This window comes from Xenopus laevis, chromosome 9_10L (assembly GCF_017654675.1).
Source record: "Xenopus laevis strain J_2021 chromosome 9_10L, Xenopus_laevis_v10.1, whole genome shotgun sequence".
NCBI classification, from domain to species: Eukaryota; Metazoa; Chordata; class Amphibia; order Anura; family Pipidae; genus Xenopus; species Xenopus laevis.
The window spans coordinates 29,089,773-29,112,581 of record NC_054387.1 but is presented as its reverse complement, the minus strand read 5'-3'; the positions used below and the strand labels follow the sequence as shown (position 1 = coordinate 29,112,581).

At 37.8% G+C, this 22,809-nt stretch overlaps 1 protein-coding gene across 1 annotated transcript in view; it reads left to right on the top strand.

Annotated features, from left to right (window-relative positions):
• Positions 1 to 22,206, top strand: part of gcgr.L (glucagon receptor L homeolog) — a 44,163-nt gene extending 21,957 nt beyond the window's left edge. The window contains 13 exon segments of the mRNA NM_001085752.1: positions 9,712 to 9,853; positions 10,060 to 10,156; positions 11,528 to 11,635; positions 11,814 to 11,932; positions 13,480 to 13,586; positions 13,693 to 13,843; positions 15,659 to 15,818; positions 17,745 to 17,805; positions 19,675 to 19,744; positions 20,475 to 20,563; positions 20,639 to 20,777; positions 20,986 to 21,027; positions 21,657 to 22,206. Coding sequence (NP_001079221.1) covers positions 9,800 to 9,853; positions 10,060 to 10,156; positions 11,528 to 11,635; positions 11,814 to 11,932; positions 13,480 to 13,586; positions 13,693 to 13,843; positions 15,659 to 15,818; positions 17,745 to 17,805; positions 19,675 to 19,744; positions 20,475 to 20,563; positions 20,639 to 20,777; positions 20,986 to 21,027; positions 21,657 to 21,932 — 1,473 coding nt within the window. The 5' untranslated portion in view covers positions 9,712 to 9,799 and the 3' untranslated portion in view covers positions 21,933 to 22,206.
• The last annotated feature ends 603 nt before the right edge of the window (positions 22,207 to 22,809 follow it).

Here is a 22,809-nt window from a genome sequence, read left to right as displayed (position 1 = left end):
TAGCAGCTGCAGTATTAGCTTGGTGTGACATCACTTCACTCTCCCGGTTTTTTATAGCTCTGGGTTTAGATTACAGCAGAGAAGGCAGGGGGGGAAGAGGAGCAAACCGAGCATGCTCATGCCCGGGGCAAAGAGGTTTAAGCTGAAGGCAGGAAGTCTGATACAGAAGCCCATGTGTACACAATAGAAGGAAAGAAATGCTGTGTTTCTTTTGACAGGGGACTCAGAGCAGCATTACTTTGAGGGTTTACTAGTATATTTAGGTGGACCTTTCTGATAATGCTTACTTAGTTTTAACCTTTCCTTCTCCTTTAAATAGGACTCTATAGAAAAATACAGTTATGTATTTCGGAAACTGTATGTTGTGTCCAAAAAAGTATTTGTATGTGTTACTTTAAAAAGTAAATGTGTGTTAGTATAAAAAGTGGGTATGCCTCTTACCTGGGTGCAGGCAGGCAGAAGATAGGTAGCATGCTGCCATGTTTCTCCAGATGGGGATACCACATGGGGGGGGCACAGGCATTGGTGAAAACAAATGCTGTGGTTTCCACTTGTGTGCTGTTGTCTTGGGTCCTTGTGGTGATTATGCCCTTTGGGGCACTTGTTTCCCCATCTGCTTTTTGATTAGTGATGGGGAAACAAGTGGGGGGCAAAGGTATGGCTTTAAAAAGTGCTGAAGCGATTCACATATTAGTTGCTATTGTATAATATCCTTTAGCACATTTATGAAGCACCTTAAAGTGACATATTATCACTAACATTATTATAAAAATTCAGAAAAGACCAGATTTATTTTGATGAAAACAGCTTATCTCCTAATTCAATTCCAGATGCAATTTAATGAGGTAAACTTATTTCACAGTTTATCAAATGAAAACACTATTGAATTCAATGGGGAAAAAACTGGTACTGAATTAGGAGAAAAGTTTTTCTCCTTAAATTAAATCTAACACCATACATTTTCATGCAATATTAATTGTGGTTGCTTATCCTTCTGTTTTAGACTCTTCTTATCAATCTTTCATCAAAACCACTTCTTGTTTGCTAAAGTGATTACTATTATAGAATAATCTTTGGTAGAATCAGAGTAATTGTGAAATTTTCACAGTAAATTGAATCATCTTTCTTAACTATCTTTTCCTTTCAATCGGCCATGATGTTGTTTTCCAGTGGCTTAAAAGTATTGAGACAACTTTGTCTGAATGCTGTGATACTTTTACTGGTACTGCCAATGTAACTTTTTTAACTACTACTTTAATCACCATTTTGATTAAAGGGCTGGTGGCACATGGGGTGTTTTTTCAGACAGCAGAGAAGTGCCTGAAAAAGCCTTTGGTGTCTCATGCTAACTTCAGTCAATGGCGTAACTATGGGGCCTAGGGGAAAGGGTAACCCTGACCAAGAGGTCTGCTTCATCTGTCCCGGTAGAGAATGCACCCCTCCTTTCTTCCTCTCGAGTGACTGGGCTGGAAGTAGGGGGACCCAAGCAGGTAGGCAGATGGTGGGGGAGCCGGCTGGTAGGCATAGAGACCGCTGGGGCCCCTTACATTTTTTTTGCAAGGGGGGCCCATTGTCCTGTTGTTGTGCCACTGACTTTAGTGGAAACCATTTGGCACCTCTCATTCAGGTGGTAAACTATTCCAAAGTCACTGGTCATTGATGTCAGTGAGAGGCATCATTGGCAGCTCTGTTTGCCATAACTCTACAGCTCAGTGTATTGTAGTGTCTGGTGGTATAAAGCAACTGTTCTTGCCAAATAATCTTAAAACATTCCTCCACTAATCTGCGCAGCATATTCAGTTCAGATAACTGGTAGGGTATTCCACTGCACTTTTAAACCATAATCCAATTACAGTAGTTCAATTTAACCATTCCAGGAATTTTTTAGCTGTGAAATATGATCCAGTGAAACACATTAAGGATGTTTTTTGAGTTACATGACTGGAGGTGTGAATGATAGTGAATGTGCCAAGGTAAAAATGGTTGAACAAGTCCTTCAAAACCAGCTCTACAATCTGTTTACACTGGCTAAATACTGTATATGATGACCATAATGAATGAGAAACCTTTATACACAGATTCAGTACAGACTTTTTTGATCTTCTCAACATCTTTCAAAATGGATCACCAAGTGTATTTTAATGTCCAAATACTGTATAATAAGTTCCATAGAATATATAGCACCTACATTAAACCATAGTGCCAGTAATATAGAGTCTATGTTCATGGTCTGCCCTTTGATCTGTGCTGCACGTTTGTTTGCATGGCAACATGCCAGATAGATCAATGGTAAGACACTATGACATCAGGAATGCTCAAATCAGTCTGCCCTGGGGTAGCCAGGCTTACTGAAACTTACTTAACAATAAGATTGCATTTTAACACTTCACTTGGCAAAATGAGGCAAAATTGAAAGGCAAATAATTAAAATGACTAATGAAATTGCTTAAATTGATTCACTTTGAAACATACTAAAATATTATTATGAGATTACTTTTACCCTTAAAACAGTATTTAACTTTTTTTAGTTCAAGCACCATTTTAAATTCACCCTAATCTCATAATAAGGTTACAGATATAGGATGCATGAAATATAGGCATTCTGAATCTCACCTAGCTGATCTTCAAGATTGGCTTTCATGTGTATTCAGGAGAGGAAATAGACATTCTATCTGAATCTTACTCTAACTGGCCTTTAACATTGGCTTTCAGGTATATCTAGGAGAGGAAAATGTATTCTGTTATCCTGTCACCCTTACTGACTTTCAAGAATGGGAGGGTCCCGCAGGGTCCCAAGTGATACTGACACTAAAAATTTTCTTTTCAAAATATTAATCCCTACATTAAAAGTTACCTATAGGTCATGTTTATCATTTGTCGCTGATAGTTCACTTGATGTACTTAAACCTGACTGTTTTGCCAACCTGAATGTCCTTTCTTAATCGGGATTGATCGAATCCAGGATTCGGTTCGGGATTCTGCCTATTTCAGCAGGATTCGGATTCGGCCGAATATGCAAATTATGGACAGGTAGGGAAATTGCATGACTTTTTGTCACAAAACAAGGAAATAAAAAATGTTTCCCCCTTACCACCATTAATTTGCATATGCAAATTAGGATTCGGATTAGGTTCGGTCGGGCAGAAGGATTTAGGCCGAAACTAAAATAGTGGATTAGGTGCATCCCTACTTCTTAACCTGTCAGTTAGAGTTTCTAATGCTAACACAGACTACTGCTGCACAAATGTGGCAGCCCCCTCATAGAGGAGCAGGGTAGTAAGAAAGGTAATGTAAAAGCATCAGGCAAATACTTTTATGGCAAATTTATAAATAGCATGCAAAGACAATGTTATGATAATAAAAAAGATTATTTCCTGATGTCAATATCTCTTTCAGGAATAACTACTTGAAATTAGGTTCTGATACCCTTTTCTCCTGTTGCTTATCAGAGTGATGCCAGGCTTGGGCCAGACCCGGACTGGCAATCTGTGGGTTCTGGCAAATGCCAGTGGGGCTGCTGTAAGATGCCATAGTCATTATTTAGTGAGCTGGTGGGGGGCCGTTTGGGCTTCTGTGTACCTGAAATGCCAGGGCCTGTTTTGAATCCCAGACCCCAAACTGGAACATGACAATATTCCCAGCTGGAAAATTGCACAACAAAAACCTCTGTTTTTGTTTATGAAATATCTTCTAATAATAAATACAAAGTACTTGCTTTGCCCTTTAATTAGTAACTTTTTCATGATATGTTTAACTCAGTGTACATAACATGCAAAACAAATGTCTGTTTAATTTATATAGCAGCATATTCCAGACCTCTACATTTCAACTATAATACGATTGTATGCTTTTTAAAACAGTAACCATTTTGCCAGTGTTTGCTTTACAAATGTTTCCAATGACACGTGTATGCAGTGTAGTGTTTATTCAGGTTAGGGAACCAATAAACCCTTCAAGTCAATTTACCCTAATGCTCAGTGGGGGGGGGCACATTTATGTTGCTATAACTGCTCTTTGTTGGTTAAAACTCAGCAATTGTGTGATTTCCTTCTATGAATAGTTATTACAGTCCTAAATTCTATAGAAGAATCTGTCTGGATAACAGAAAAGTACTGAATATTGCACTACACAACACTATTTCCAGGCAAGTTCAATGATTGTGTTGTCAAGAACCCAAAACACTATAAAACAGAGCTTCTGGAAAGACCACATTCTTGACCATATGTTTCCACTCTACTGTGAAAGCTTGTCCCTATACATAGTGCATAGCTAGTGGGTTCTTCGTTCCTTTTGTATAGGTTAGAGGCAGAGGGTTTTAGCAAGGTGTGGTTGAACTGAGGCATATATAAATTTAAACTGACTTTTTGTAATACATTGATTAGCAGATTTGCCAGTGTCAACAGTTCCCTGGAAGTGGTCTGAGATTTTAGTAAATGAAAAAAAGAACAGGATGTTTTTAGTTGAGGGACATTGCTGCTGCCCTTTAATCTCCATGGAATGTTAGCCCCACATGTGTCCTGGCATTATATCTTGGTTTGAGGAGCCTTAGTCCAGGGAGGTCAGGGGTCCTGTTTGCTACTGAAAACTCGTTAGCAATTATTTGCCAATTAGGGGCATTTATTATATGAACATCTGCTCACATGCAGACTTTTTAGAAGTTTCTCTTTGCTGGAGATCAGGAAGTAGGTAGATTGTATTTTCGTAAAAAGGCATTTCTTTCAAAGTCATTTTAGTTTTCCACTGAGGGAATGTTGTGCTGAGGCCTGGACATGAGGCAAACAGAGTTTGGGAATGCATCCCTGAGGAGCACTGCTTAGGAGAGGAAAGATTACACATGCCTTTGTTTAATGAGCACACCAAAAGCCTCTCTGTAACCAGATTAAATATAAAAATCTGAAAGCATTTAATTTGCCTTATGAATGGGGGTTTTGTTAATTTTCGATGGTTTTTTTTCTGTGATTTCAGACACATGCATTGACCACCTGATCACACATCACACTACCCAAAGCTGATTACAATACAGCAGGACTATTCCATTCATTCCATACACTGTAAGCCTGTAGCCGCCACTTGCAGACTTAATCTGAAAGAAATTACAGCAAAGGAAACCTTGGTCATTTGAAGAAACTTAAGGCAACTAGGAGTTTGTATGTTCTCCCCTACTAGAATGGATTTCCTCCAGATACAGAAGTTTCCTCCCACACTTCCAACATACATACAGGAAGGCTAATATCCTGCTGATAAAAATGACCACGGTGTATATTGTAAACTGCAGGGATTGATCTGAATGATGTACAGTATAATCTCTGTAAATCACTTAGACTGTAAACTTTTCGTACAGGGACTTTCTTCCTACTGTGTCTCCTTTAATATGGCACTTAATAGGTGTATGTTTATTTTTATATGTATTTATTATAAGGTTGTCTTCCCTCTGTGTACTTTTCTATAGCACTGCATATCCTATATGCTCTTTATAAATAGTTATACTGTACATACATACAAAGGTAGTACGTTTTCCCAAGGCTGCGTGCAGCACAATGTAAATTCTCTGCCTAATTCTTGTTTCATAAATTGTTAGTGGACATATGCTTTAAGATAGTCATACATACTGTATATATAGTGAATAAAGCACCCCCTCTTGTAAAATATATAGTGAATAAAGTACCCCTCTTGTAAAATATAAGGATATTATAAGTTACCAAGGAGTTTCATGACCATATAAAAACACGAGGCCGAAGGCCGAGTGTTTTTATACAGGTCATGGAACTCCGACTTTACATTTTACAACTGGGGGTACTTTATTCATTATAATACACAAATTTTAGTGAGTCATGTGACAGAAATTACAACACGACTCACCGTTTATAACTGATGACATCACTACTCACCGTTTATAAGGATATAATTTACAAGATATTCATGGCTTTTGTGTATTATAAGGATATAATAAGTTATCGAGGAGCTTCATGACAATATAAAAACATGAGACCGAAGGCCTTATATATAGGTCATGTAACTCTGAGAGGTGGCTTCTAATATCCTCATATTTTGCAACAGGAGGTACTTTATTTATTATAATACAAAAATATATATGTGTATATATATATATATATATATATATATATATATATATATATAGCAATATAATTAAAGATGATATAATAATGTTATATAAACTTTAATCTTTATATAATTATTTTGGCTTATAATGTCAATTGATATGACATATTTATTGGGTGTATTGGGTCATTTCTAGAAACCCCCAAATATATATAGCTCATATGATTTCAATTCCTTAAAGGGGTTGTTAACCTTTGAGTCAACTTTTAGTATGATGTAGAGAATCACTCTCAAGTAAAAAGCAAAATAACTCAAAAAACTTTTTTGAGTTATTTTACTTTTTATTCAGCAGCTCTCCAGTTTGCGATTTCAGATGAGTAATAAAATGTAGCAATAACAATACATTTGTAGCCTTACAGAGCTTTTGTTTTTTTAGAAGGGGTCAGTGACCCCCATTTTAAAGCTGGAAAGAATCAGAAGAAGATTGCAAATAATTAAAAAACTATACAAAATAAATAATTGAAAAGTTTCTTAAGATTTAAAATGGGTATGTATTTTTGTTTTAAACTACCTAGTTGCATGTCAAAGCATTTTTGTAAAATTCCTGAAAATCTACTCAAAGTTTGCAAGGAAAAAGCATCATGTGTCCCATATGTCGGTGCAAAAGAGTTGTCTAAATAGTTTGATACCCAGCACAAAGAACATTAATAAACGGTGCAGCATGAAGATAACACAAAATGGTTTACTCTTTGACCAAAGTAAACACAACAAACTGCCTTTTTTAAAAATGGAACAGGCACCAGCCCAGGGCAGAAGGTTAGCAATGTAATTCACAGGGGGATGCCCAAATAATGGACACCCGGGGTTTTCACATCTCACTCTCCTGGAAAGTGACTGAATTATGGAGATAATGGTGATTACAGACTTGTAACAATCAGCCAACACTCTAAGTGTGTGTGTGTCTGGGGTTATTTGTGTTGTTGAAGTCTTTGTGACCTTTCTGTAGCACAGAGTCCTGGTACAGTTGTATATGCTAAAAGTGGCCTGTGAGCTCCCTTTGATGAGCTCTCTCACTGTGGTTTCTCCTTCTCTCCTTATTAGTCATTTGCGGTTTACCTAAACGAAACCTCTCTGTGCATTTATGATTACGAATTTTTTTCAGGGTCACAAAATATGATAATGTTAGAATTTATGTAAACTCTGTGCCATATGATTCATATCCTGAATCATTAGAATGGAACAAAAGTTTGCATTCAACAAGTTTAGTTGCGTGTGGCTCTGTGTTATGGGTAGATAAGATCTTGTTTACCTTTGTGCTATTCTAACTGTAATATTCTTGAAATTTCTCAATTGCATAGTTTGCCTTGAGCATTCTTTATTTATATCTTGAAATCCTAAATATGGTAGATCCACAAATTATAAATTTGTCCTTATATATCAATTGCAGAATTTGCTCACTTTAAATGGAGAATATAAAGTCATACTATATATGCTAAGGGTGTATCAGCAGCTTCGGGAGCTCAGGTTGTCCTCTGTGGTTTCACAAGGGATGGCCACCATCATATAAAAAAAGATTCTAGCCAATGGGTCCTTTTTTGAGGATCTTACTACACTACTCCTAGAGTGCACAGATGACTTAGGTTTGAATTCTAATACATCTGTGGTTGTTTTGTGGCCTCTGAATAAATCACCAAGGAGTGTTAGCTTGTTTTAGCCTAGGGGTGGTGAACCAGCAATTTCTCACTTTTGCTTAGAAACCATGTTACCAGTGGTGTAACCAAAGTGCGCCAGGCCCCCCTGCCAAAAAAAACTTCAGAGGGGCCCGTGCACTCTGATCCCATCCTCCTAACCCTTCCGCCCACTCCCGCCCTGTGTCGACTTGCACCCCCTTCCCCACCACCAGGCCTTGATTTGTGGCGAGGCAAGATTCATACTCGTTTCATACTCTCTGGTACTTAATCATAGGCATTGATTGATTGCCAGAGGGTATGAAACGCATAAGGCGGAATACCAGGTGGTCTGTATGCCTATTTTTTTAACATGATTTTTTTATTAAAAACTAGATTCTTATGATATTATACAGTTATGGGATTTTTTTTTTTAGTTTTTGACTAGGACCCAGGACCAAACGTAAGAGAGCGGCTGTGGTGGCAGGTTTATTGGTAGCTATAGAGGAAGCCCCCTGTTTCCCCCCCCCTGCGACTGCGGGGTCTGCTTCCTTTATAGTTACGCCACTGCATGCTAACCGTAAAAACTATTTCCCAATGCCTCTTAGGTTTGCAGCAGTGATCCTCAACCAGCAACGTGTTTCTCACCCAGGGGTGCTTCGCCAATGAGGCAAGTTGAGGCTGTCGCCTCAGGCGGCAGCGCCCAACTAGGTACCAGGGGCAGTAAAAATGCTGCTCCTGGTACTTTAAGAGCGAATTTCTGGGGGAGGGGGGGCAGCAGCAACTGCTGCTGCCTCAGGCGGCGGAGGGGCCAGGATCGCCCCTGTTCTCACCAACCCAATGGATGTTGCTCCCAGCGGGTGCTTATTTATTGATCCCTGGCTTGAAGGTGCATTTTAATTGCACAAAAACCATGTGCACTGCCAAATAGAGCCTCCTGTAGGCTGCCAGTCTACATAAGGGCTACAAAAATAACAGCTCATTTTTGTAATTCCTGGAACATTTTGCATGCTTTTGTTGCTCTTCAACTTTTTTTTACATTGGCACACAGGTGAATAAGGTTGGGGACCCCTGGCTTAATGCAAGCCCTCCTCACCTTGTTCACTTGTGATAGAATTCTGGGTGGTACCCAGATTCTATGGAAAGCAAAAGCAGAGAGGCATCAAGCCCCTGAAGACAAAACTTTCCTAATGGGGTAAGAAAATGCATACAGAAAGATGTTTGTCTAAGGGGTTAAGGAAATAGTCTGTTTTTGCATGCAGGGAACATTATGGTTTCCTTTAAATCTGTGGAATCAAGCATATCTGTAGTAAATAATTATGGTATTACTATGCAGAGGGTATAATAATATAGTGTACCATATAGCCATGGCCATATAGCTTTTATACATGTCATGGAACTCAGAGGTAACTTCACATATCCTATCTTACAACAGGGGGCTCGTTATTTATTTTAAAACACAGATTTAATTAAGCCATGTGACAGAAATTACATCACCAAGCATCAATTATAACTGATGAAAGCACAGTTTATAAGGATACAATTTATAGGATATTTATGGCTCTTGTGTATTATATATACATATATGTGTCTATACACAGGTTACACATGCAGATTTCTCATTCTTGATGTTCAAGTAGTTAGATTTAACTTTTGTATTTTAAACCAATGTTTTCTGGGGGCGCTACACAGGAGTTAGTATATCCTTCTGAAAGAATGTATGGCACGGCAGAATCTTGAATTCAAATCAGATTAAAATGGTCAATTGCATTAAGACTAACGAAATAAATTTGGATTTGGTTTAAGTTACTACACAAGTAAATTTATATCCGTTTTGTAAATGTCCCCATGCCTTAAGAAACATCCTGTGAACCTTGAGAGGTTTTTGTATTAGTATTTGAGTTACTAAAACGCTCTAGAAGGAGGTTTCATTGTAATTTGTGTGATTTGTCCCATAACTCAAACTTTTCTTTTTCTTTTTCAGTATCTCCTTAAAATGCACATGCTTATCCCATGAGCTCCATATTGAGGGGTCTACTTTTAACTCCAGATGAGGATTAAAGTGCAACGGGATGACCTGGACGCTTATACTTAGTGCCCTCCTGCTGCTGCTAATGCTCTGCCAGGTATATATAAGAGAGACGCTTATTCTCTCTCTCTCTCTCTCTCTCTCTCTCTCTCTCTCTCTCTCGTTTACTGGAGTTGTACTAAGTAAACCCCTGCAGGCTGGGGAGGTTGTAAAACATATCACTATAGTACAAGGACACAGCCTAAACTTCAAAGTACAACAAGCAAAACTGTGCTGTTTAATTATGGATTGTTTTCTTTTCAGGCTCCCTCTGCACAAATCATGGATGTCCTGTATGGAAAGTGGAAGGAGTATGAGGCTATGTGCAAGTATAACATGACCCAAGAGCCTCCCCCAGAAGGTGATATTTCCCTTTGCCCTTGATTCCTTCAGCAGCTAGATACAAATATCTGCATTTGCTAAGCTCACATGCTTTATGAAAATGCACAAACAATACAGTAAATGCTCATTAAAGGGGTAGTTCACCTTTAAGTTCACTTTTAGTATATATCTTCATTTATTATTTTTTGTAATTTTTTTAAATAAGACATTTTCAAGAACTATTTTGTTCAGCAGCTATCTGGTTGCTAGAATCCAATATACCTCAGCAACCAAACAGTATTTTGAATGTGAGACTGGAAGATGAACACAAAAGGGCCTGTATGGAAAGATAAATAATAACAAAAACTATAAAATCTGTTATCTGGAAACCCATTTTCCAGAAAGCTCCTTATTACGAGAAGGCAACAATAATCAAATAATTAAAATTTTTCAAAATCATTTCCGTTTTCTCTGTAAATAATAACATGGTACTTTGTACTTGATGGTAACTAAGCTGCATGAATCCATATTGGTTGCAAAGTGGAACTATTGAGTTACTTAATGTTTGAATTATTTTTAACAGACTTAGGGGCCAATTCACCAAGGGTCAAATATCAAGGGTTAATTAACCCTCGATATTCGACTGGGAATTAAAATCCTTCGACTTCGAATATCGAAGTCGAAGGATTTTAGCGCAAATAGTGCGATCATACGATCGAAGGAATATTCCTTCGATCGAACGATTAAATCCTTCGAATCGAACGATTCGAAGGATTTAAATCCAACGATCGAAGGAATATCCTTCGATCAAAAAAACTTAGGAAAGCCTATGGGGACCTTCCCCATAGGCTAACATTGAGTTTGGTAGCTTTTAGATGGCGAACTAGGGGGTCGAAGTTTTTTCTTAAAGAGACAGTACTTAGACTATCGAATGGTCGAATAGTCGAACGATTTTTAGTTTGAATAATTCAAATTGAAGTCGAAGGTCGAAGTAGCCCATTCGATGGTCGAAGTAGCCCAAAAAACACTTCGAAATTCAAAGTTTTTTTACTTCGAATCCTTCACTCGAAGTTAGTGAAGTACAGTGATCCAAATTACAAAAAGAAAACCAAAGGTCCCAAGCATTCTGGATGATGGATCCTATACTTGTATTTGGAGCATGAGAAATTTAAAATAAACAATGGAAAAAAAAAATAAAACTGGATTATTGCCCAGAATGCTGGCCTTAAATAAACCTCACTAAATTACTAATTCTGAATTGAGAAAGCCAGTTGGATGACTGGTGAAACGTCTTCAAGGAAAACACAGCAAGTCCAGTTGATTTGACTTATTTCTACAGATGACACCTTTCTTTGTGCTTTAGATCATTCTTGTACCAGTCAAATATTTTCAAAAAAACACTTTTCCATAGGTCTTGTGTGTAACCGTACATTTGATAAGTTCTCCTGCTGGCCAGATGCATTGCCAAACACAACTGTCAGTGCACCATGTCCATGGTACCTCCCATGGCACCTTAAAGGTAAGGAAATCATTAAGAATTTGTAAATGATTGTGCATGGTATCGATGTATTCGAGAAAAACCAGACACAGGCCTGGATTTATGGAAAGTCCACCTAGGCCCTGTATAGAGTAAGCAGACCCAGGCCCCTGCACCACTAAACCAGAGAGACCTAATGATTATCCCAATCCTTTTTCAGTGCAGCATCACCTTGTTTACAAGCACTGTGGTCCAGATGGTCAGTGGGCACCTATAAGTAATGGGTCAAATCGTGATGCCCGGGAGTGTGAATTGAACAAGGAGGATGCAGAGGTCGAGGTAGGATTTTGTTGCTATAATTTGAAAGACATCTGTAAAGCTGTAGGTTATTTTTATAATTGAATGCCAATAAGAGAGGTAACATGAATCTGACACACATTTCGTACCCTGGCACCAAACTCAGAAAAGCATGTAGAGAAACGTGTTGGAAGTTTCTATTTCTCTATCTTTCTTTAATAGATGCTGTGTTCTGTGGTGCAGAAATGATGAGGATTAAAGGCAGTGTTTATAGCCTTACGTAGAGTGGCTAGTAGTTATGATTATTTTGAAGTACTAAGGTATAAGTAATAATCGTGTTATTAGCAGTAATTAGTAGAATTACGTCAAGGCAAATGAACATTTAGGGGCAGATTTATCAAGGGTCAAATAGTAAATTCAAATTCAAATTTTTGAGTTTCAAAATTCACACATTCTAATTTTAATCCCCCTAAATTCAAATGTGAGATTTATCATACCTCGACCATGGAAACAATCCTAATTCGAATATTCAACACCTAAAACCTGCCGAGTTCATGTAATGTAAATATGTAAATATCAATGGACTCAAGATAGCGCTCAAGACAGCTTGAGGATAGACAAATGGGACAATTAACTAATATGGTGTAGTATTTTTTGTTTATGGGAGTTCATACACTGTATTAAGGGGGATACTCCTTCACCTTTAAAGTTATTACCATCACCTTTTATCCAACCAATGTGATTTTTAGGTGGGTACTTACAAACGTTTACGATTTACAGGTATAGTGCTGTCCTGAACAGTCTGTTCTTTCCCCTCCAATGTTCTAATAGCTCTATAGGAATGTGCTTAAAATAGTGTAAAATCCTCTTTAATAATAAAATATATATAAAAAGATTGCACTCACATTTCCACAACTGAACTATATGAGTAAGAGATTTAGAGAAAGGGGTTATAAAGAAGAGATGATAAAATGGTCAAGAGCAAAGGTAGATTCAGTACATAGAGAAAACCTCTTAAAAAAGGAAAGAAGGGAAGTTAAAGGGGAAGTAAAACAAGAAATAGTTTTTTCCACCACCTACAATCCCCTAGCCAATGACATAAGCAAAATCATTAAAAAAAACATTGGAAAATACTTAAATATGATTCAGAATTACAAACCACTATTCCAGAACAACCTGCCACTTGGATGAGTGGTGAAACATTTTCAAGAAAAACTTTAAGTTCAAAACAACTGCTTTGTAAGAGAAAAGGGACATTCCTTTGAGGACAACAATGTGCACATTTTGGAAAGAGAGGAAAGATGGTTTGAAAGACCATCCTAGGATGTGTACCTCTCTTCCCTACCCCTAGTTCTGGCCTTGCACCCATCTCGCTTTTCTTTTTCTCTCCCCTGTTTTTTCTCTTGTTCATCCAAGTACTGTTGTAAAACTAAAAAGCAAAAATGTTATCCAACCACAATATATAATTTACTTCCTTTGAATCATTTATTAAAATAACCTGAAGATGAGCCATATTGTTGGGCCATAATTTTGGTTTCTGATGGTTTATGTGTGTTACCTTTCACACACTCTATATCTGTTTTGTACAGCAAAATTTTTTCAAGACATATGAACGTTTCAAAATCGTGTACACAGTGGGATACTCTGTGTCTCTGGGGACCCTTATTCTGGCCTTCGCTATTCTTGTTGGATTTAGGTAAGTGATTATGGTGATACCTCAGCATCATGAGTGTATATTCTCCTTCTATCTTCAGCTTGAAAGTCCTACTCCCTCTTACCATATTCCTGTATTCTCTTCACAGTAAACTGCACTGTATGAGGAATTACATTCACATGAATCTATTTGCCTCTTTCATACTAAAATCTCTGTCAGTACTTGTGCAGGACATACTGCTTAAGACGCGTTACACTAAAAAGATCGAAGATGAAGTGCACTTGCGGCTTAGCAGTGAGGTGAGAAGATATTGGTCTTCCTGTGTAAGTGGGTTACAGGTCAATTCTGAATGACAGCAACCAAATTTGTGTATGCCTCTTTGTTATTGTTTTTTTTTTTTTCAACAATACTTTAGCTGTTACTGTATATTCCCCTGCTGGAATCACTTATTGTGAGCAACCCACCATAAATTGTAGTAAAAGAACCAATAACATAAAAATGATGAAAGACCCCCAAGGCTAATGGCAGATGGGTTGTTTCCTTTCTCTGGCATTTATGCACAGTGGAGAAAAGCTGCTCCCCGAACGTGTGCATGCCGACAGGCATGGGTTCAGCTCTACAGCACACAGAGTGGAAGTAAGCTGTGTACAGTGCAATGGTTTCAGTTCCTACACAGGTACAAGATAAACAGGGTCAAAGGCTATTCAAAGGCCATGGCTCTATACAGGACTATAGATTAAAAACCATTCTGATTAGAAATAAGACGTTTGTAACCAAGAATTCGTTTATTTGTAGTTGCTTCATAAAAAAAAGTTGTTTTTTTTAATTTCATTAAACCTTGTTCTGTGATTGTCAGACATAAAACGACCACAATTGAGAGAATCTGCAAATCGTATCAAAACTTGATTTCATGAGTTACTATATCAGCCCCTTAGCATCTGTGGCTTTATAAATGCACTTTGTAGTTTAGAACCTGACATTTTGTTATGTTTTGTACTCTAAATATGTAGTCACGGTCACTATTACTGTATAACAGAGGACTTATTACATATACAAAGCACAAAGTTCTGTGTTATTTTGTGCACTCATAAACTCTATTCTTGTGAATTGCATCAGAGCACTGGATCATTACTGTTTGCTGAATAAGGTGCAAAGTACATGGCACACAGATACAAGGGAACCATGGAATTTGCACTTGAATTGAGAAGGGGTTGTATGTTGCACCTATACACAAGTTGATGTTTCGCTGAAATGATCCTGGAATTCTAGTGGGAAAGATAAAATGGCATTTTGCATCCAGAAATTATACTGCACTACATATGTAAATAGGTCTTTATAAGCCTTTAAAATCTAAATGAAGATATGAGGATGGGAAAGCATGAAGTGAAGTGGTGTTAATTGTACCATATTGTAGATACTGAGATTTATAGTTTTTTAGATCGAGGGCTACTATCTTCTGATTAAACCGCTATTAATGGGAGCTGTAAAATATTTAGCCCTGTCAAATGCATCAGATGCATTACAGGAGTGTTTCACTTTTAAGCTAACTTTTAGTATGTTATAGAATGGCTAATTCTAAGTAACATTTCAATAGGCCTTAATTTTTTGGTAATTTGGACCCTAGCAACCAGATTGCTGAAACTGTAAATTGGAGAGCTGCTGAATAAAAAGCTAAGTAACTCTAATACCCCAAATAACGGTAATAAAAAATGAGAACCAATTGCAAATAGTCTTAGAATATCTCTACATCATAAAAAATGTAATATAAAGGTGAACATCCCCTTTAAGGTGTTGGAAGTTGCAAGAATCAGAACTTGAAGATCCTTGTTTTCCACAGTGGTGTTCACTTAGCCTTTTTTCTGTACAAATCAAATAATATATCTGTTCACACTGAATGCTATGATGCTGCATGATCTCCTGAATTATCACAATGTGCCTGGTACCTACTTGATTTGTCACCTGCCCAATTCTATTTTCCGCGTAGCACTGCGGTCTCTTCTTGATTTGACCCTAACTTTTTTTTACCTTTGCATTTAAAAAAAAATGACCCCCACCAACTATATCTTCCTTGCTACAGTTTTTCCCCTATTCATTTTACTTCTCTGTTTCCCCAGGCTTTAGCTGGGTGTCGTGCTGCCACAGTCCTCATGCAGTACGGGATGATTGCTAATTACTACTGGCTTATGGTGGAAGGGATTTACCTGTACAACTTGCTGGTTCTAACTGTATTCTCAGAGCGAAATTACTTTGCACTCTATCTCTGTATTGGATGGGGTGAGTTAAAATTTATATTACTCAAATATAAACATATTCCAGTCTGTGCTAGGTGGGAGGGAAAACATACACTGGTTTCTAGGAGAAGACACAGAGGTCAAATGTATGTGTGTGTGTGTATGTATATGTATATATATATATATATATATATATATATATATATATATATATTGTCATACAACCAATTCTTTAGTAATGAATAAATAGTAATTTATCCACGCGGGAAACACTCAGGTACTACAGAAGTTGTACATAAGCACTTCAAAAATTGACACAACCCTCTTCTGGTTCTTTCCAAATCTGACCAATCAGTGACTAAATTGAGTAGCCTCCTGAGATAGGGAGGAATGATAAGTGACTCGGCAAGTCCACTTTCAAGATAGGGAAAGTTGATAACGATGCATTAGGGTATACTGCAACCAAAACAAGTTGGTTACAAGTTCACTATTCCAATATGCAAAATACCCAGGCCTGAATCCTGTCATTCTATTTAATATTAAACTTAATTAGATTCTGATTTTATTCATACTTGATGCTTCTAAACTATCATGACAATAAATAATACAAAAAAGACACGCAACAAACAAGGGAAAGTTGTGCTCACCACTAATTTTTAAAACCATTAGGGGGGGGGGTGCAATGAGGGTGTGACCACAAAATACATATATACAAATACAAGATTCCTCTGCACTCAACCCATTATCAATATATTTAAGACAGAGACATTTTGTGCATACTGCTACTGAAAAATGCCTTACCCTTTAAACAAAACAGGGATTGTTTGTCCATATATTGCAATATATTTAAGCTGGCCAACTACGTCAAAGTCATCCCATATCTGGCCAGTCCTACTCTTAATTTTCATCTGATTCAATATGAATTCTATTGCTTCATTATACATTTTACAAAGGGACTAGGTTTTACCTGCAACTTACTAGCTGCTTTCAAAGTAAAACTCCCAAACTTGGCTGCCCTTTTATTAGACACCAGTGGCATCACCTGACTATAGCTGGGAAGGGTGAGAGCTACAACATGGAGCTGGTCACTGCTCCTGTATAACTATAACAAACAAGGGAAAGTTGCGCTCACCACTAATTTTTAAAACCATTAGGCGGGGGTGCAATGAGGGTGTGACCACAAAATACATATATACAAATACAAGAGGTCCTCTGCACTCAACCCATTATCAATATATTTAAGACAGAGACATACTGCTTCTGAAAAATGCAGCCAAGCTTGGGAGTTTTACTTTTCAGTAGCAGTATGCACAAAATGTCTCTGTCTTAAATATATTGATAATGGGTTGAGTGCAGAGGACCTCTTGTATTTTTGTATATATATATATATATATATAAGTATATATCTCACAACACACACACACACACACATATACACACACACACATAGGGGCAGATTCACTAAGGGTCGAATTTCGAAGTAAAAAATACTTCGAAATTCGACCCTCGAATTGAAATCCTTCGACTTCGAATATCGAAGTCGAAGGATTTAGCTCTAAACGTTCGTTCGATCGATCGAACTATTCGAAGGATTTTAATCCAACGATCGAAGGAAAATCCTTCGATCAAAAAAAGTTTAGCAAGCCTATGGGGACCTTCCCCATAGGCTAACATTGACTTCGGTAGGTTTTATCTGCCGAAGTAGGGGGTCGAAGTTTTTTTTAAAGGGAAAGTACTTCGACTATCGAATGGTCGAATAGTCAAACGATTTTTCGTTCGAATCGAAGTCGAAGGTCGTAGTCGAAGGTCGAAGTAGCCCATTCGATGGTCGAAGTACCCAAAAAATACTTCGAAATTCGAAGTATTTTTCATTCGAATCTTTCACACGAGCTTAGTGAATCGGCCCCATAATGTTATGGGCTATGCAGGTACCATGTTGTGATATTTACTATCATGTTTTTCCTAACAGGAACCCCAGCTCTGTTCATCATTCCTTGGGTCGCTGTGAAATATACATATGAAAACATTGAGTAAGTGGATTAATTTTCAGGGGTAAAATACACAGACAAAACTACATTTGGTTTGGTGCAACACTTTGATAATTTACCCTCTCCAGCTCTCCCTATTAGTCCTACCAGTGTTTTGCTGTTATCAAACATAGGTAGGTTGCTGTTCAGTTTTGGCTTGCTCATATTACTCTTTTATCAAAAAGAAGAAGTATAGACATAGTGCTGTTTAGTCGTAGATAGAATGTGCTTAGTCCAATCAACACTGAGGAGGAGGAAGATATTTGTAGACAGAGCAGACAGGATACTCACTGTAAGACTTCTTTGCATTAAATGACCTTCTGGCCGTGGGGAGCTATAACAAGTTTTGTCAAGCAACATTTAAGGATCCATGCCTCATATTGCTTAGGATTCTTTTCACCACACACCATTTCCTTTTTCAGTTTTGTCATTTCTAACACTCTGTACTTCTGTATTTGCACTTCCCTGCTGACTTCCACTTCCTATATAACTTACTCTTCTCTTTTCCGTTTTTCTTCTGGTGTCTGATTTTTTCCATCTTTTTCTCTTTTTTCTGCCCCTTCACTTTTACTTCACTACCCCTTTCTTCTAAACTGTATACGCGAGTACCACTTTTTGGAGAGAATTCCACAACGTCAGAGCTTTAACTGTAGAACCCATTCCACACCTAAAGAAGTAACCTCCGTGAATTGTTAAAAAAGAAAAGACATGGAACCTCCCTTCTTCCAATCTGAATGGAGGCCCTTTTATCTGCTTGAAGGACTTACTGGTAATAAAGTATCAAAGAGGCAATGGAGGAGGTAGACAGAATCTTCACACAGGTAGAAGAGAAAATGCCAGCAATTCCTGCTATTTACATACAATACATAGAAAACTGGAGGCAGATTACTTGAGCATGTTGAGCAAGAAGTCCAAGTGGAAAGCCAACCACCAATGCTAAGTTGCCCCAGTATTGCACACAGGACATAAGTGTTAGACACCTTAACAAACCAATGGAACTTCAGGATGGTTTACATCTTTCTGGCACTTCTGCTTTTGCTACAAATTCTGGTGATTCTTATCACCTCCAATTTGTCCCAATACTCCTATTGCGCTGCCAATTGAACAAATAATTTTTGAGTATGGTGGCACCTCCACAGAAGATTGTCTTTTAAGAAGCCTACCTAGCTTTTTCAAGAAAATAGTCTCTGTCTTCCCTCATAATAGTGCCTTCCCTTTGTCCAAATCTGTACAATAAGATATAAAAGAAACTGCATATTCTGAAATCAGAAAGCACAGTTACAAAATATGCCAGTCATTTTTTGCATTGATTATCAGCATCCAAGAAAATAACAGTAAGATAGCTACTTGATACCATCAACTTTGCCTATAGGAAGGCTGGTAGAAAATAGATATTTCAAATCAGGTTTACTTTACTAGAACTTCACTTTCTTTCATGCCTTTCCCCTTTAAGTTTTCCCCTTTAAAAGTTTTCCCCATTCACCCCCCATATACCACCTTCTTGTGGTCTTTCATAAGAATAACGTTTGAAGAGAAAGGCACTAAATTGAAGGAAAGTAATGCTCTCCCATGAAAAGACTTCTGTATATATATGAGCTGTTTAAGATAATACGTCTCATTACCTACTGTTGCTGAAATCAGTCAATTTCCGGGAGCTGTGGAGGTAAGCCAGATGTCAATAAACAACTTCTTTCCACACATGCATAACTGATAATGATATTCTTTTCCTTCTCACTTAATTGTCTTAGTTGAATTAGTTAGAATGTTGTTATGATTTATTCTTTATGTTCCCCATGATCTATAATTACTAGTGACTGTCTTCAGTATGCACAATGCTTGTTCCTTATGTTTTGTGAATTTATCTCCCTTCAGCTGCTGGTCCGCAAACAACAATATGGGCTTCTGGTGGATTATTAGGTCTTCTGTGCTCCTTGCTATAGTGGTAAGTAATTGACCCATTATGGAAAGAGGAAACCTCTTATGTATGAAGAATGAGAAAACTGATCTTCCACGTTACATTAAAAGGCTGGGCAACATCAGTGCTTTCTACCCAAACTTTTTGCAGCAAAGGCAAGAGTTTCATAAATAATCAGTTAAAGTAGAAGTCACCTGTGGATAAATTTCACTACCACGAGACAAATCTCCTAAAAAGCCTTTCCATTGAAACATTACAATCACTGCAAGTTAAACCTAGTACTTATGACGGCCCAGCTTAACTGCAGGAAACTGCCTTCCTTCACATTTTCCTGTGATTAATCTGGATCATCGCAAATTCTGGCAGAAATTTTAATTTTCAATGAAAAAACTTTTTTTGGGAGATTAGTCATCTGCAGCATTGAAGATTTAACTGCGGACAAGAAATCTCCCCTCGTTCCATGGCCCTGAGGATTAAATCATATAGGATAATGCTCCTGTGTTAAAAGATCTTCTTGTAAACAATTTCACACATGGTACAAATTGGCTTTCATTGTAGAAGTCACAGAACTGTCAGTCACAGTGCCATTTCAGAATGATTCTGCTAGGTCACCCATTGTGAGAGCACATATAATCTGAATGCTGCTTACCGCAAGCCCATAAGCAAAACAGCTGGACATTGCTTACCTTGCCCATACTGGAAGAGTTTTAATTCACAACTTCTGCAAAATACTCATTATTGCTTTTTTTATATTTAGATCAACTTTGTGATCTTTGTAAGGATAATTCAGATTCTGGTGTCCAAGATGCGGGCCCCTCAAATGTGGTACACTGATTATAAATTCAGGTGAGTGCCTTGAGAGACTTAGGTGAAATTCTTTCATGAACTACAAAGAACTTACTATATTTTTTTGTTCTTTAGGTTGGCTAAATCCACACTGACTCTTATTCCTCTGTTGGGAATACATGAGGTGGCGTTTGCCTTCCTCGCAGATGAGACCACTCAGGGAACCCTACGCTTAGTCAAGCTTTTCTTTGACCTTTTCTTTGGTTCTTTTCAGGTATGCAAAGCAATTAGATTGGGTTCACCTTAGTCCGTGACTTTAAAGCAATGGACAACTTATTTATACATGGTTTAGTATTTGATAAATCTAATTTGCTGAATTTAGTTGCATCCCTAATTCTAACAGGCAAGGGCCTTCCCAAATCCAAGTCTTTGTACAGTCCTTTGTTGCAGGAAATAAGTAAATGTTTATATTTCCTCTGCAGGGCATGCTTGTTGCTGTACTATACTGTTTTATGAACAAAGAGGTAAGTCCTTGCTCCTAGAGTCTATTCAGGACCGGATTTATATAGCAAACGCCCCTAGGCCCACCATCATTCATTCCCCCATCCCATCCCTTCCTTTGTGCACATGCGCAAATTTTCAGCATCGAGTCTGGAGTACTTGGGATTGGTGCACAGGAAATTTTAAAAAGTATTGTATCTCATGCAAATCCGCAGTGCCTCCGAACCAATATGGGTGTGGTTAGGCAGCATGCAGCCCCCTTAAAATTCTGCTGCCCTAGGCCCGTGCCTTTGTGGCCTTTCCACAAATCCGGGCCTGAGTCTATTACTGTTTGTCAGAAGATGAGCACCTTTGCCAGGGAATATGTACTGTTGTCCAACTGGCTTCCTGTCTGAACATCTGCAATACTATTTACAATATCATGTATCTTTATCTGTAAACAAGGATTTTGGCCAGACTCTAATGGATGTTTTCAGTAGAAGGAGAGGGGAGTGAGTGTATGAACAGAGTAAAAAATCAGGATATTATCTGTGATTTGAACTTAACAGGAAGCAAGTGTGCGTGGTGGGATGTAAGTGAGCTTGAGGACCATCCTGATCTTTTCTGGTCTGGCTTTCAACAACTTAAATATATTTCTTCTTTGTGACCGCAGGTCCAATCTGAGTTGTTCAAAAAATGGAAACGTTGGAAGCTTGGAAAGGACATTAAGAGTGAATGTAAACACATGTATAGCCAGACCCCACGTGTTGGAGCTAGTAATGTCTGTGAAATGCACAAACTAGTTGGCTGCTGTCACAATGGCATAGGCAAAGCACGACATAATGGTAGCATGTGCTATGATGAAAAAAACAGTACAACAGAGAATATTACATTAAGTGAGAGACAACTCAGTTTCAATTATCCTGACAGCGAAGAAAACACTTTTTAATCATCTTGTCAATGGAAGGGCAAACACACAGAATAAGATGTAAGGTGACCGGTGAACTGTGAATGAACAACACTGAAGAGCCAGTACCAAAATCCAACAACAATGCCCATACATGAAGATGGAGTCGAGTAACTCACTGATAAATGGGGAGTGACCCCATTGCTATGATGGACTTTCTGCTTTTTAAAAGGACATCCTTTCTACAAATTGTGTATATCTGAATGTCATAATGGCTGTATGTATCATTCCTTTACTGTAAATAACACGTAAAACCAATAATAATGTACAGTCATATTTATGCAAAAGAAAATGTGACCTTGTAGATCTTAGAAGAGAAATTGCATACTGAAATACAACTTAATGGAGCATATTTATTAAGGATAACATTTTTGTAGAAGTTAGTCTGATGGGATTTAGGTAATTTCATTGTATGTGTGTTTTCTCTCAGGTTTTGCATACAGGGGCATAACTACAGAGGAAGTAGACCCTGTGGCTGCAGGGGGGCCCAGGAGATAAAGAGCCATAATGAGCAATGTCAGCATTTATTGGTAAAACAGGACAAGCTCTGCATATGTTGGGGGGGTCTAAAATTAATGTGCTGTGGGGCTCAGTAACATCTAGTTATGCGACTGTTTGCATATTTACCAACAGCAACAGGAAAGTAGTCTATAATTACACAATTTTCAGGCTGGAGGGTAGTTCACCTTTAAATTAAGTATGTAGACGGTGATAATTTAAGACAATTTGCAATTTTTAAAAAAAATTTAGCTTTTTGTTCAGCAATACTACAGTATGGATTTTCAGCAGCTATTTGGTTGCAGCCAGTTCATCTTGTGATTTGAAGGACAGAGTGGAGCCTAAATAAAGTAAAGCCTAT